This window comes from Gobio gobio (genome assembly GCF_949357685.1).
Source record: "Gobio gobio genome assembly, chromosome: 11".
NCBI lineage: Eukaryota > Metazoa > Chordata > Actinopteri > Cypriniformes > Gobionidae > Gobio > Gobio gobio.
In genome coordinates this window covers 55,793,334-55,809,476 of record NC_137104.1, presented here as the reverse complement: position 1 = coordinate 55,809,476, position 16,143 = coordinate 55,793,334, and the positions used below count along the sequence as shown (strand labels likewise).

General features: G+C 36.2%; 2 protein-coding genes across 4 annotated transcripts; one reads left to right on the top strand and one right to left on the bottom strand.

The window, feature by feature from the left end:
• Positions 1-240: 240 nt before the first annotated feature.
• On the bottom strand, positions 241-8,475 carry LOC307134228 (glutathione S-transferase A-like). Of its 3 annotated transcripts, none has more exons than XM_079829782.1 (7): positions 8,079-8,475; positions 7,659-7,966; positions 7,461-7,526; positions 6,022-6,127; positions 2,610-2,728; positions 942-1,030; positions 241-858 (listed from the first exon to the last, which is right to left on the bottom strand). In XM_079829782.1, exons 2-7 carry the CDS (start codon positions 7,824-7,826, stop codon positions 726-728), a joined length of 681 nt encoding a protein of 226 aa, XP_079685908.1. In that variant the 5' UTR covers positions 7,827-7,966; positions 8,079-8,475; the 3' UTR covers positions 241-725. The 3 variants fall into 3 exon arrangements, 2 of the variants coding, with proteins under 2 accessions (XP_079685908.1, XP_079685909.1); XM_079829783.1 differs by having other exon boundaries at positions 7,659-7,963; XR_013817532.1 differs by lacking the exon at positions 8,079-8,475 and having other exon boundaries at positions 594-858; positions 942-1,177; positions 1,266-2,728; positions 7,659-7,929.
• A 2,295-nt stretch (positions 8,476-10,770) lies between these two features.
• gstr (glutathione S-transferase rho) lies at positions 10,771-15,852 on the top strand. Its single transcript, XM_079829781.1, has 6 exons — positions 10,771-11,649; positions 11,791-11,856; positions 13,053-13,158; positions 13,372-13,490; positions 15,322-15,410; positions 15,494-15,852. The coding sequence occupies exons 1-6, from the start codon at positions 11,482-11,484 to the stop codon at positions 15,624-15,626; spliced, it is 681 nt and encodes a 226-aa protein (XP_079685907.1). The 5' UTR covers positions 10,771-11,481; the 3' UTR covers positions 15,627-15,852.
• Positions 15,853-16,143: the final 291 nt, after the last annotated feature.

Genomic DNA, 16,143 nt, shown 5'->3' with positions numbered 1-16,143 from the left:
CTAACGTATAGCGGCCCATAGAAACAGTCGCTAATGGGGCATCTACGTATTTATGGTGATATACTACATGATATTACTATAAAAGAAACCTTTAAAACTCAATTTACACAACATATTTAGTAATCCATCAATAGCGCTGATAGGCTGAGATGTGGACTGAGGCACGTGACTACAGCAGGTTATGTGTGTGTTTTTCCGAGTATAAATCAAATGTTAACCTTAACCACAAGTAAACATATTCCATGGAGTGCCAACTGTTTAATTTATCTTGATTTTATAGCATGTTTTTAAACTTGATGGCAACAGCTAAAATATTGAATACACCGATCAGGCATAACATTATGACAGATGAATAACACTGATGATCTGTGAGTGGGTGGGATATATTAGGCAGCAAGTGAACATTTTGTCCTCAGAGTTGATGTGTTAGAACCAGGAAAAATGGGTTTCAACTATTTTCTTAATACTTAAAGCTGGAACCAGCAAAAAAAGTTTAATTTTAGAGCAAATGTAAACTTATATTTTGTGCTAATAATTTAAAACTGCACCATATTTTTATTTATTGTAATGATGGCACATATTTTCCTCATCTTGATTGAACAGGACAAAACTTTATTAATCCCAATCATGTTAATCTGCTGTTAAAGAATAACAATGAGTTAGATTCAACAGTCCCAGATGTGAAGTGATCAGAGAGACTTCTGGGAGATTTCTTCTGGTGTTCCTCACAGGTCCTTCAGCGTGTCCTGACCCGCCGGATCCTCCAGCCATTCCAGAGGCCAGCTGGCTTTAACACTGGGCCGATCCTTCAGCATCTCATAATACTCCATCAGTCGGGGACATCTCTCTTTAGGACAGCTGCCAACAGTCACACAGAGCAAACATTAGACCAGCCTCGGATCGGAAGGATCCGGACAAGCATTGGGAATGAATTCACTCACTGAAGTCGTGGGAAATATGCGATGACGGGGAAACAAACCACGTCCGCCATGGTGAAGTTCTTGCCGGCGAGGTACGACCCTTTCCCCATCTGACGGACACAAGAGGCGGAGTTTATTAGGAAGACACACAAGGGTTGAAGGTCAAGGGCCAAAGGTTGGTGATGTGAATAGTTGAGGCACATCCTCTGCTCTGGGCCGTGGTCAGAGAGTCTGACCCAAAGGGTGCGGGTTCCATTCTCAATATAATAGATCATATTTTGGACTTTTTATCTAATAATGAGGACATTTAAAATCATATTTGACTTTTTCTCTCACTATTATGACTTAAAATCATATTTTCAACATTTGATCTTATAATTTTGACTTAGTGAGATAAAACGTCAAAAATATGACATGCTATGACTTTTAAAATCATATTTTCAACATTTGATCTCACTATTATGACTTTTAAAATCATATTTTCAACATTTTATCTTATAATTTTGACTTAGTGAGATAAAACGTCAAAAATATGACATGCTATTACTTTTAAAATCATATTTTTGACTTTTTATCTCACTATTATGAATTTTAAAATCATATTTTTAACTTTTTATCTCACTATTATGACTTTTAAAATCATATTTTCAACATTTTATCTTATAATTTTGACTTAGCGTGTCATATTTTTGACTTTTTATCTCACTATTATGACTTAAAATCATATTTTTTACTTTTTATCTAATTATGACTTTAACATCATATTTTTTACTTTTTATCTCACAATTATGACTTTTAAAATCATATTTTTGACTTTTTATGTAATAATGCACTTTTAAAATCATATTTTCAAAATTGTATCGTATAATTTTGATTTAGCATATCATATTTTTGACTTTATATCTCACCAAGTCAAAAGTATACGATAAAATTTTGAAAATATGAAATGCTGACTTTTAAAATCATATTTTTGACTTTTATCTAATAATGAGGACTTTTAAAATAATATTTTCAACATTTTATCTTATAATTATGACTTAGCATGTCATATTTTTGACTTTTTATTTCACTATTATGACTTCTAAAATCATATTTTGTACTTTTTTATCTAATAATGAGGACTTTTAAAATCATATGTTCAACATTTTATCTCTCAATCATGACTTTATGATAACTGAAATGAGCTGATCAGTGATATAGCTGAATATTTAGTGTCCCCGACTGAGCTAGCCAGAGTTAGGACAGGTTTTATATTTATTTTGGAGCTGATTGATCGTAGGCCTGATTTATCGGAGCGTATATACCGCAGTTTATGAGGGAAAAGGCGTTATTTGTGGATAATTGTGTCAATTTTACTGTTGATCACACTAGTGTGATTTAATGTTTAACCAGGAAATTTGTTCTGAAATGCTTTTATTTTGTGCAAAATGGCACAAAGTCGCACTTGTGGTGTTCACGGTCAATTATTTTCATATTTTATGTAAAATAGACAAATTATTCAAATAAGAGGAACATAATCTCAGATAAATAAGGCCTACGATAAGTTGACAAAAAGTATTGAATCCAATATCTGGGGATAAAATAGCGTAATGAGAGATTTATAAGGAGTTTCCGTCGGCCGGCCATTTTGGACAGTGAATCCCACAATAACACAGGTTTACAACAAAGCACAGGGGTTAAAAACACAACCTTCTCCAAGTATCCGTCCCACAGTTTCAGCTCCGTGATTAAATTCTCTTTGTTCCTCTTGATGGCCGATTCGTGCCGCTCTCCTTCAGGGACGTACCACTCGTAGAAGGCCACATCATCTGCACACACAACAATTCAACACAAAATGACTGATCATCGTCCGCTCGGTGTAAAATAAAACTGCTTTTTCTAGGCCGCTGAAACTACTGGGGTCTCCATGTCATGTACAAACGTACGGATGATTTCTTTAGGTGTAAAACTGTTTGCGGAGCGCTAGGACTTGCATAGACTAGTCAGGTATTCGACAACGTAAACCACTAGTAGGCGCTGTTGGAAGCCATCGAGTGCAAGCAACACACTTGTTTTCCTAATGCCAACCAACAAGGACAATGACAGCGCACAAACGACATGAATTTTGAATATTTTGAACCGGATGAGTGAAGCGAGACATAACTGTTGCAAACATCAGACTGTTGATTAATGAACACTTGTTGTGAACTAATATTTTTTTAATGGTAATAATGCATGTACATGCTTATCATGTATATTCATGATTTTTGAGAGAATTACATTTATGTGTGGTAATTAAAAAAACTACAAAATTGAAGTAACTGAAATAAGGCCACAAAAACCTAGTAAATATGTGTCCACAAGACTTAGATTTTTACATAATTTTTAAGCAAAATCAGTGTGCCTACTCACACAATTTAAAGCAATATATTGTTTTATGAGAAGACACTTGAGGTGTGCAAAGAGGTGTGAATGATCATGAATAATGCTGTAAATCACACCTGAGAGAACAAAAGGACCACATAATGAGCCGCAAAATGAGTGAGTCGCGTGTATTATTACAGAATTATTCGTCACCGCGTCTCAAAATGATGTTAAGTACACTCAAAAAAAAAATGTTTCGATGCTGCTCACTTTATTTAAGCAATTAATCGTGATTTAACACAATTATATCAGGTTTCTGGTTCAAATGTAATTGATTCATGTTAAACTGATTTAAAACTGTTACTCTTTGACATAACTTGATGTTTTAATTTTGAAATAACATATTTCAATCAAGTAACCCAATCAAACAAGACTTTCACTTCCCATCATGCTTTGCAAAGGGGCTGAATTTGGAGAGTAAATGTTTAAATAAAGTGCAATTTGATGCATTTTTAACAAGATGAGAAAATGGAGAGGCTTTTTAATGTTTGGTTATGTTGGTATTTAAAAGTTTGTGTTGTGTCAGTGTTTATGGAGGTTATTATGGTGAAGTGTAGAGCATGTGCTTGGGCTGAGGACCTAATAATAAGAATTAAAGCTGTTTTAATATTAAAAAACATCTACTTTGGGCATTCTATGGATGTAACAAAACCATCTTCTGGCTAGCCAATAAAATCTTGTAAGAGGTTATGTAAATGTTGGAAAAATAGTATTTCACTAAATAAAAATGATCAATTGAACTGTTTTTTTTAAATATTCTTTTTAGAATAATTAAACTTAATCGTTTTGGACATAATTAAGAATGTTAACCTGATTTAACTAAATGGCATTGAATTAACCTTATGTAACTCAAAAAAGATGCAAATGAGGTTAATGGAAATGTTAATATCATGTTTAACCAACACATCTATTTTGTGTTCAAATAACATGATAAAGGTTGGTTGACTTAACTTGGTTTGTTTAGATGGAATATAGGTGGCATGATTAAATCATGTTCATCCAATGAATAATTTCTTTGAGTGTACATGAATCTCACTAAACTTTGTGTTTTTAGTTGATGCAGGCGGGGATACTTGTGGATCGCGTCAGAATTTGCCTTTGAATGGAACTCGCTCTCTGCGGGCGTGGCACATTAGCAGATAATGAACGATGACATCTCTCTCTTTTCAAACAGATTACATAAACAGAGAATATTTGATCACACTAGTGTGATTTAATGTTTAACCAGGAAGTTTGTTCTAAAATGCTTTTATTTTGTACAAAAAGTCACACTTGTGGTGTTCACGGACATCTCTCTCTTTTCAAACTGATTACATAAACAGAGAATATTTGTGTTAAATTCAATTTGCAATAAATTCAACGTTTCTTTAGACATATGTCTCATGTTTGTGTGACAAGTATTCACTAAGTTACAGTTCATTTTTCTGAGTATCAGAATGGACTTCATTGAGAGAGCGGTGGCAGATTGCGCATCATGTTTGCTTTATTTAGCATTTCGTTTTTACTGTGAGTATACACAAAAGTAGACACTTAACAGTTTCGAATGAATGATGTATAATGCTGCGTTCACACCAAACGCGAATTGAGCGTCTGGCGCGAGTGATTTCAATGTTAAGTCAATGGAAAGGCGCGTTGACGCGCGTCTGGAGGTCCCGCGGCGCGGGAGGCGCGTTACGCGCGGCGCGAAGGACGCGAATCCGCCTCACTCGCGCGTCCAGTTCGCGCGAATGGCGCAAATTGGACGCGAATTGAGCGCCTTGCGCGATACGCGTGTTACACGCGAATGGTGCTTTTGTGCATTCACGCGTTTGAAGCGAATTCGCGTCTGACGCCCGAGTTGAAAATTTGAACTTTGGCGTCAATTCGCGCCGCGTTAACCAATCAGGAGCCTGCTTGCTGCTGTCACGTGGTAAAGTGACGTGTATGAGAAACCCTGCATAAATTAAAAATAGTAGTATTGTGTCACAAAATGTAGTTTTAAGACTCTTTCAGGTGGGAATGTAATTGTTTAAAGCTCAAGTCTGTGGTTTATTTATAAAGAGAGCGCCTATTTAAAAAAAAATAATCTTGTGTTTTTGGAGTTGTGAGATCCAGGCGATCACCTGTCAATCACCGCTCATAACCCCGGCGAAGGCAGCCTTTCCTCGGCCAGTCCTTCTGGCGTCTGCCGCTGGCTCTGATGTCCTGTAGTGGTTCGTTTTGTGTTGATCTAACGGCCAATCTTTGCTCTCATGAATCTATAATTTGTTGTCTGCCAAATCGTTTTGACTGAGGGCAAAGAGAAGTTTCATAACTTTATATTTTAAGGATATTTAAATATACATGTAGTGAAGATAATGTAGGAGTTGCCTGGACCACATTTGTGTGGCTATTAATGCTTAATATATATGTTTAATGAAAATGAAAAGAGGCAGAGTGGTGTTTTATGACATATTTCTCCTGGAGTGCCTTGAACGCGCGTCAATTTCGCTTCAAACGCTCAATTTCTACGCGCGTCCAATTCTCTGCGGACGCGCGAATGCATTCAAAATGTTCGCGCGTGAAACTAGACGCGGTAGACGCGATTTTGACGCTCAATTCGCGTTTGGTGTGAACGCAGCATAACACTTGTCTTGTATGACCTAACGACAACGTATTTTGAGTGTGTTTCGCACTGATAAGAAAAGCGAGGCCGACCCCTGGGGGTTAAACCACTTACACATTTTCTTCTGCAGGTTTTCGGTCTCAAACATCCGCTGGAAGACGAGCGCCTGTTCAGCCGGATCATCTGGGATCAGACGGGTTCCCTGAGACTTGAACGTATTCTAGAAACCAGAAACATTTATCAGACGCTCAGATAAACTCTTAATACACTTCTGTCATGATGACTCTCATGGTGATGAATATGACGATGTTGATATGTTTGGTCTTGTTGGAGTAGATCTGCTACACTGCTGCTTTAACACATGATGGGAGTTTAAATATATCAATGTTTTTGCGTTCTTTCACAAAACCTGTGTTCTTTTGCAAGCGAACACAAGCAAAAACATTGAGACCGAGACTTTGAGACATTAAGAGCGCTCCTTCTATTTCTGTTTTTACTCTTTAGCCTTTCCTGATTATTAAATTATGTTTATTAACTGTTTTATTGACTTTCTTCCTCTATTTTATTTTTTTGCATTTTATGATTGTTTTGTACAGCACTAAATGTGCTCTAAAAATTAAATTGACTTCCTTTACTAAATACATATTTGTCATATTTTTGTGAACGTCCCTTACGGAAAGCCCATTTTCCATGAAAATGTACAATTGCTTACAAAAACGTTGTGTTCTTTTTTGAGCGAACACATGCAGAGTTTATCGGGGAACGCAAATGTTTTGCGAATGCATGCAATATTGAAATATATATTTTTGTTTATGGCCCTTAACTATGAAAGTCCATTTTCACCACATAAAAAAACATATAAATTATGACATTCAAATGCATTATTAAGAGATGAAAAGTCGAAACTTTGACCATATAATAATGACATAAAAAGTTGAAATTGACATACTAAGCAGAAATCATAATATGAACAGTCATACCATATACCATATACTATACATATACCATAACTTTGACTTTTTTGTCATTAACCACTTGAGCTGTGGGATCATTTTTGGGGATTTCCTCCTGGATTTTGCAGATTCAAATGGAAACAAACACACACACACACACACACACACACACACACACACACACACACACACACACACACACACACACACACACACACACACACACACACACACACACACACACACACACACACACACACACACACACACACACACACACAAAAACTTCAAAGGGTTTCCTGTAGAATGACACCAGTATTGTGTGTGTGTGTGTGTGTGTGTGTGTGTGTGTGTGTGTGTGTGTGTGTGTGTGTGTGTGTGTGTGTGTCGCTTTTACATTTGGGTTGGACAAATCCCAGCGTAAATGCTCCCATTAGTTATTTAGTGTAAAACAAATGCCAAAATAATGCATGTCTCCAGATCTTTTTTTCTGAGCATCTTATTTTCTTATTCACAAGAATAATAACACTTTTGGATTGTGTTTGTTAAAACACTGAACTCTGGCCACGCCCCCTCTGTGTATTTATGACCCTGATTTACCTCCAGATACAGACACGCGGCGAAAGACTCGTTCACGATCAGATCTCCGTGCTTGAAAGTTGGAAACTGCAAAAAAATTAAAACAAATTAATAGTGCAATATTAAAAGAAAGCTTAGACAGATGTTTGTCGCTCTATTAAAGTATTAAACGCATTCCATTCATATGAAATCTCAGACCGGCGGGCGTTAGGACCGCACCTGAGCTCTGGGGTTGAGCGCCTTCACTTCTGCACTCTGATACTCTTTCTTATCAAACGACATGTGTTTGTGTTTGTATCCCTGCAGAAGCTTCTCCTCCAGCGCGATCATGAGCCTCCAGCACGGCGGAGATCCAGAGCACCAGTACAGCATCATATCCTGCGCCATGATTCTGTCAGTAATAACTGATACTGTGAGGACTGCAGATTTTGCTGCGTCGACTGAATACTCTTCGAGACCGGTGGGCGTGGTTTGTTGGAATGGCCAAGGAGCATGCGCGGTGGGAGCGCGTACACTGAGTCCATCTGCTGGCCGGAGGAAGAATTTCTTCTCGCATATACAATAATAAATATATTAAGGATCTCTCTGAGTTTGATGATTTAAATCATGTTGAGTAATATGTTTTTACAATTTACTTACTCCACTATTTCTGCTTTTTACCAGTTTATGAGGGGAGAGCGCGAACGCAGTCCCCGCTACCACAAATTGTGCAGTCGAGATTCTCACATTTGGAGAATTCGTAATGGTCAAACCAGTCTCTGTGCAATGACTGGTCCTCACTTTAGGTGATCCACCTCAGTGATCATGGAGTCACCCCTGCCAGGTAAGTATGAAGAACACAGATCCAGTCAGAGACTCGTTCTGCTCGCGACCGTTCACATCAACGGTGACATTCACTCTTTATCACCGACGGACACACGGTCGAGTCACAGCGACTTCAATTCCACTGAGTCCGCCGTGAAGCGGATGAACTTCAGGAGCGACGAGGCTTCAGGAGAATAAACACAACATTCGCGCTTTCGCCGAACGGAGACGCGTCATGTGACGTCAGCAGCGCGTATTAAAACATTTAGTTTCACTTAACAGCCCATCTAGAGAGATATGAGACAACAATATTGAAAGGCATATATAGCAGCGTTTATTTGTAGACATAGTGAAAAACATTTCTGTTGATCATTAAAATGAAAACCTACTATAGAACAAGTGAGAGACGATACTGAGGCGGGTCTGATGTCACGTGACACAAACGCGCGTTTCGCCTACATCGGAAATTGAAGGCAGTTTAATTCTGTCCCAGTTCAATATTTTTGGTTCCCAGAACTTTCGTTTTTGGTTTGTAGAACGCTATTCTAACGTAATTCTACCGTTCCTTTATCCTCAATTCATATTCTTATTCATATTCGTACATCAAATAAAACAGTAGTTAAATACAAACCATGTTTTTGTCGATCCAATCCATTAGGCCTATATTTGCTTTTATTTATTGTTTCATAAAATTAATCCGAGCACATCAACCATATAGAATATTATACGATTAAATTGTCCAGTAATAGTCTATTAAAGATTATTCACGGGGATTTCTTCAGCACCAAATAACAATGACTTCAATATGGTTTTTAAAATATGAAATTTATTCATAGACTTTAAAAAATGAAGAAACTTAATCGAGATGTAGTGATATCCTATTTAACATCATGTTAGGCGTGTAAAATCTCTCCGGAAAAAAAATTATTATTATATATAAAATACTAAAAAATATAAAAATATATAAACATATTATTACTCTTGTATATTAAGTGCATTATTTGATATCGATTAACGAATCTCAGTCAGTCAGCCAGTAAAAGGAAATAACCGTTAATTTTTGAATTGCGCGAGCGCGCGGCTTTCTGTGAGTCAGGGGATTTGTGCTTAACCTGTAATGTTTTATCTATAAAGTTGTAATTATCTGGTCATTATAACGTGTTTTGACTTTCTACATTTGATTAAATGCTGTATTAAACTAATTTTAGAGCTCTTGTCATTAAACAAAAACATCTGCAATAATGATAAGATGAATAGTTCAAAAGTTTCAATAAAACAAACGATTAAATAAACACAACAACACCGGACAACTGAATGGAGCACAGAGAGGAAATTAAAGTCCCCGGAAGTCAATAATGTAACTCATCTTTGATCACCAAAATGACATATTTAAACGTTTTTTCCTGCGAACAAAAATGTATTCGTACCTTAACATAGGTACGCCATGTTTAAAGTTTATGACACACCCAACTCGGAAACTCGGGTATCAAAATCATCTCTGAGTCTCCCAGTGGTAAATACGACTTGAGAGGGTGATCATGTCCAATTTCCGACTGGGAAACTCGTATTTACGATAATTCTGATAGCACAGCCAAAACACATCACACAGAGAAGAGTGGAGCAAAGAGAAAAGAGTGTAGGCTATCGGAAAATAATGTTTGAATATAAAACACTTTTAAAAGATTTAGGGAATTGCCAATGTGGATTTGAAGGCAGCTTTAAAGGTGCAGTGTGTAAGTTTTAGCGGCATCTAGTGGTGAGGTTGTTTCACCCCTCCCTTTCAGAGCACATAGAGAAGCTATGGTGGCCCACACAGGACAAAGATGTGGTCGTCGGAGATGGCAGAGAGTAGCTAACGCTAAGATGTTTGTCCCTCTAGGGCTACTGTAGAAACATGACGGCGCAAAATGGCGGCTTCACTGTAAACGGCTTCACTGTGTGTAGAAACGGCTCATTCTGAGGTACTGAACATATAACAGCTCATTATTTAAGGACGGAAAACATAGTTATGTATATTGTATTGCATTTCTGTCCATAGATCCTCATAAATACTACACACTCCACCTTTAACGAAACGTACAGTAACATAAATCAATCATCATGATGATTCTACATGAAGTGAGCAGTTTCACCTTCACCTCCTCAGGTTATCGTCATGTGGACTTTTGAAGCGTCGGCTGATAAGAGTAAACGCTCAGATATTTTCTGACATCACTGTGTTTGCAGAATGACAAAGTGAAATGCTTTTATAAGATCGATAACACTTTACAAGGCCATATTTGTTAATATAATGCATAAACTCACATTATCCAATGGGGCATTTTTGTGAAGTGTTAGGGAACATGTCCAAGTAAAGGAAAATCTGGTGAAATTTAGTGTTAAAAAGTGTTAAATGTCCAAATATTTCAGTTATAAAAAGAATACATGGTAACACTTTAGAATAATGGTTATTAGTTAACATTAGTTAATGTATTAACTAACATGAACTAACCATGAGCAGTACATTTGTTACTGTATTTGTTCATCTTTGTTAACGTTAGTTAATATAAATACAGCTGTTCATGGTTTGTTCATGTTAGTTCACAGTGTATTAACTAATGTTAACAAGATTTTAATAATGCATTAGTAAATGTTGAAATTAGCATTAACAAAGATAAATAAACGCTTTATAAGTGCAGTTCATTATTAGTTCATGTTAACTAATGTAGTTATTAACTGATGACCATTATTCTAAAGTGTTACCGAATACATAATGTTCAATTATTCACTTAATAGAATATTATTAATAATAGTAATAGAATCAAGTGAAATCACATTCTATTGGTTTTATTATGCAATACATAGCAAGATATAATTAATACAGTTCTACTATAATCATTGAAAAGTTGGGGAAATAAAAATATATATATTTTAAATATATCTCCGATTTTTTGACTGAAAGAAAAAAATTAATATACACTCAGGATGGCTTGAGGGTGAGTAAATAATGGGATAATGGATCATATTTGGGTGAACTATCACTTTAAGTACCAACGACATTTTCGGTGGCTTTCGCGGTCTTTTCTTCACACGGAGCATGTACACTGCGCGTGCTCATTGAGCTAGCGAAGAAACACGCCCACGTGATGTCGTCAGAGAAGTATGTGACGCAGAAAAATCTGATGTTTGCCTGTCGACGCTGAAGTATAAATCAGCCTTAACAAGCCATATTTCCCGATTAAACTCGACATTATCAGTCATGGCGCAGGATATGATGCTGTACTGGGGCTCGGGCTCTCCGCCGTGCTGGAGGCTCATGATCGCGCTGGAGGAGAAGCTTCTGCAGGGATATAAACACAAACTTCTGTCGTTTGATAAGAAAGAGCACCAGTGTGCAGAAGTGAAGGCGCTCAACTCCAGAGTTCAGGTGCGGTCCTAACGCCCGCCGGGCGGATGTTTTGGGCGTATTTTATGATTGCATTGCTTATTTACGACTAACATATGTGACAAAACATCTACCAAACTATTGTGTTAATTATTGCCCTATTATTTATGTATTTTTTTGCAGCTTCCAACGTTCAAGCACGGAGAGATCGTCGTGAACGAGTCTTTCGCCGCGTGTATGTATCTTGAGGTAAATCTCATAAATACTGACGGCCTCAGATAAGGGGACCAGATTTATAAAATGGAAACCGGGGTCATTTCCTATTTGAGTGGCCAAAATATCACTAATGTCATTTATTATCTTTTAGTTAAAAAACAGGGACAAAACATTTTTGAATTATTTTGTTGTTGTTGTTGTGGGCTCCCTGTATTATTATTAACATTAATAATTATTATGATTTAGTTTGATTATTAGGATTTTTTGGTCTGCATTAAATACAATTCAACGCATCCGCAAAAACAAACAAAATGAAAACAGTTAATGGTAACCAAATCACAAGTTCAACACAATATTATAACATGACTTAACAAAAACACATTACAAAAATAAAACAAGATAAATATGATAAATAATCATTTTATAATTATAATTTTATTTTCATAAGTTTATACTATATAAATTACAATCCCGCACCTTTTGAGGCTCTGTTATAAAGCACATGCAAACAGTATTTCTTTAATTTAACATAGTAGTTAAATAATAATAGTTAGTATGTTACTATCTTGAAAGCGATAACGATGTTTCTTTTGATATTTGACGATAATGGCGCTCTGCTCTTGGTTACGTTCTTCACAAAGTAACGGCGCGCGCGCGACCAAGTAGAGTCAGCGTATCTCACAGCGACATCTGCTGGTGAAAATAATCACTTTGACCTTTTATATCATAGTTATGACTTTACAAAAGTATGTTTTTCTCTTATATTGTGAAAATTGGCCTTCCGTAAGGGCCGTTCACAAAAATATGAAAAATTTGTATTTCAATATTATTGCATGCATTCCCAAAACTTTTGCGTTCCCCGAGAAACTTTTGCATGTGTTCGCTCGCAATAGAGCGCAAAGGTTTTCAGCAAACGCACATTTTCTCACAGTTTTGTGAAATATTCAAATATATTTTAAACTCCCATCATATTTGTTCGTTACTGTTAGTTTAGAGGCTCTGTAACTAAAACAAAATATGACAAAAACCTCAGTAATAAATTTGTTTCTCTCAGTTTTTGTAGACTTTCCATGTTTATATGCTTGTATTGTATGTATATGCATCCGGGAAGTATTCACAGATCACAAATCAGATTCACGAATCCATGCTTTTCAAAGAGTATAAACGAACAGATCCAAACACAGAGATGAGCATCACGTCACAGTCTGATAAATGTTTCTGGTTTCTAGAATACGTTCAAGTCTCAGGGAACCCGTCTGATCCCAGATGATCCGGCTGAACAGGCGCTCGTCTTCCAGCGGATGTTTGAGACCCAAAACCTGCAGCAGAAAATGTGTAAGTGGTTTAATGAACATATATTTATAACTGCCTCATTCACTAAGCTAAACAGCCAGAGTTCTTGCTCTCATCGGCCCCAAAAAACAGGACGTCCGACTAGAGCCAAAGGTGTGGCACAAATCGGCCGACGCTCAAAAACTTCTGCGGGAACCAATGAGGATAATTGTTTTGAATAATCAGTCATTTTGTGTTGAATTGTTGTGTGTGCAGATGATGTGGCCTTCTACGAGTGGGCCAACCCTGAAGGAGAGCGGCACGAATCGGCCATCAAGAGGAACAAAGAGAATTTAATCACGGAGCTGAAACTGTGGGACGGATACTTGGAGAAGGTTGTGTTTTTAAGTTCTACAGCGCTTTATACAGTACAGATTCAAACGGGAAAATAACACAATCAAAGATGCAAACTTCAACAAACAATTCAAAATCAGCTGTAAAACAATCAGTTCAGCTGTAGTTCTGTTCTCATCTGAAGTCAATATTAGTGAATGTCTTTCAAACCCCAAGGCATGAAATCAAACTTCCATTTATTAGAAATATATAAATATATAACTCGCAGCGGCAGCCAAAAACTATGACTGTTGGTGGAGTAAATGCACCCATTACCCTTTGAAATGAACTGCATTACAAAAGCAAAATGGATTATGACCTCCATGTTCTTTAAGTTCAATATTTCTGTCAGCTTGTTTTCTTTCACTAAGACTGGTTTAGTATTTATTTTTGGAACTGATTGATCGTAGGCCTCACTAATTTGACGATAAAGTTAATCTCTGTGAAAACATTTTTGACCGTGAACACCACAAGTGCGACTTTGTGCCATTCTGTACAAAATAAAAGCATTTCAAAACTAATTTCCTGGTTAAACATTAAATCACACTAGTGTGATCAACAGTAAAATTGACACAATTATCCACAAATAACGCCTTTTCCCTCATAAACTGCGGTATATACGCTCAGATAAATCAGGCCTACGATCAATCAGCTCCAAAATAAATATAAAACCTGTCCTAACTTTGGCTAGCTCAGTCGGGGACACTAAATATTCAGCTATATCACAGATCAGCTCATTTCAATTATCATAAAGTCATGATTGAGAGATAAAATGTTGAATATATGATTTTAAAAGTCCTCATTATTAGATAAAAAGTCAAAAAATATGATTTTAAAAGTCATAATAGTGAGATAAAAAGTCAAAAATATGACACGCTAAGTCATAATTATAAGATAAAATGTTGAAAATATGATTTTAAATGTCCTCATTATTAGATAAAAGTAAAAAAATATGATTTTAAGTCATAATAGTGAGATAAAAAGTCAAAAATATGATTTTAAGTCATAATAGTATGTCATATTTTTGACTTTTTATCTTATAATTTTGACTTAGCATATCATATTTTTGACTTTTTATCTCAAAGTCAAAATTATAAGATAAAATGTTGAAAATATGATTTTAAATGTCCTCATTATTAGATAAAAAGTCAAAAATATGATTTTAAGTCATAGCATGTCATATTTTTTACTTTTTATCTTATAATTTTGACTTAGCTTATCATATTTGACTTTTTATCTCCCTAAGTCAAAATTATAAGATAAAATGTTGAAAATATGATTTAAAGTCCTCATTATTAGATAAAAAGTCAAAAATATGATTTTAAAAGTCCTCATTATTAGATAAAAAGTCAAAAATATGATTCTAAAAGTCCTCATTATTAGATAAAAAGTCAAAAATATGATTTTAAAAGTCCTCATTATTAGATAAAAAGTCAAAAATATGATTTTAAAAGTCCTCATTATTAGATAAAAAGTCAAAAATATGATTTTAAAAGTCCTCATTATTAGATAAAAAGTCACAAATATGATTTTAAAAGTCATAGTTTTATCTCACTAAGTCAAAATTATAAGATCAAATGTTGAAAATATGATTTTAAGTCATAATAGTGAGAGAAAAAGTCAAATATGATTTTAAATGTCCTCATTATTAGATAAAAAGTCCAAAATATGATCTATTATATTGAGAATGGAACCCGCACCCTTTGGGTCAGACTCTCTGACCACGGCCCAGAGCAGAGGATGTGCCTCAACTATTCACATCACCAACCTTTGGCCCTTGACCTTCAACCCTTGAGTGTCTTCCTAATAAACTCCGCCTCTTGTGTCCGTCAGATGGGGAAAGGGTCGTACCTCGCCGGCAAGAACTTCACCATGGCGGACGTGGTTTGTTTCCCCGTCATCGCATATTTCCCACGACTTCAGTGAGTGAATTCCTTCCCAATGCTTCTCCGGATCCTTCCGATCCGAGGCTGGTCTAATGTTTGCTCTGTGTGACTGTTGGCAGCTGTCCTAAAGAGAGATGTCCCCGACTGATGGAGTATTATGAGATGCTGAAGGATCGGCCCAGTGTTAAAGCCAGCTGGCCTCCTCATTGGCTGGACAGTCCTGTGGGTCCAGACTCCCTAAAGGACCTGTGAGGAACACCAGACGCCCCAACACCGCTGGGTCACTTTAATACTGCATTACGCTCAGCTTTGAGTTCAGTAACTGCCGTCGATGTTTTCTAACAATCCTTTATATGAGAGAAACTTTGTTTTTTTACTGATCACTTCACATCTGGGACTGTTGAATCTAACTCATTGTTATTCTTTAACAGCAGATTAACATGATTGGGATTAATAAAGTTTTGTCCTGTTCAATCAAGATGAGGAAAATATTTGTCATCATTACAATAAATACAAATACGGTTCAGTTTTAAATTATTAGCACAAAATATAAGTAGTTTGAAATGGGATCTTAATCGTTTACATTTTAGATTAATTTCAAATCAAATTAAACGATTGCGTTTCACATCTTCAGTGTTTTATCGGTTCAATGCAAAATGACAAATGCCAAACTTCTGCTTTAAAATGAGGGGTGTAACGATACCCTCATGTCACGGTTCGATACAGATCACGATATACTGAACTCACGATACGATATTACTGCTGAGAG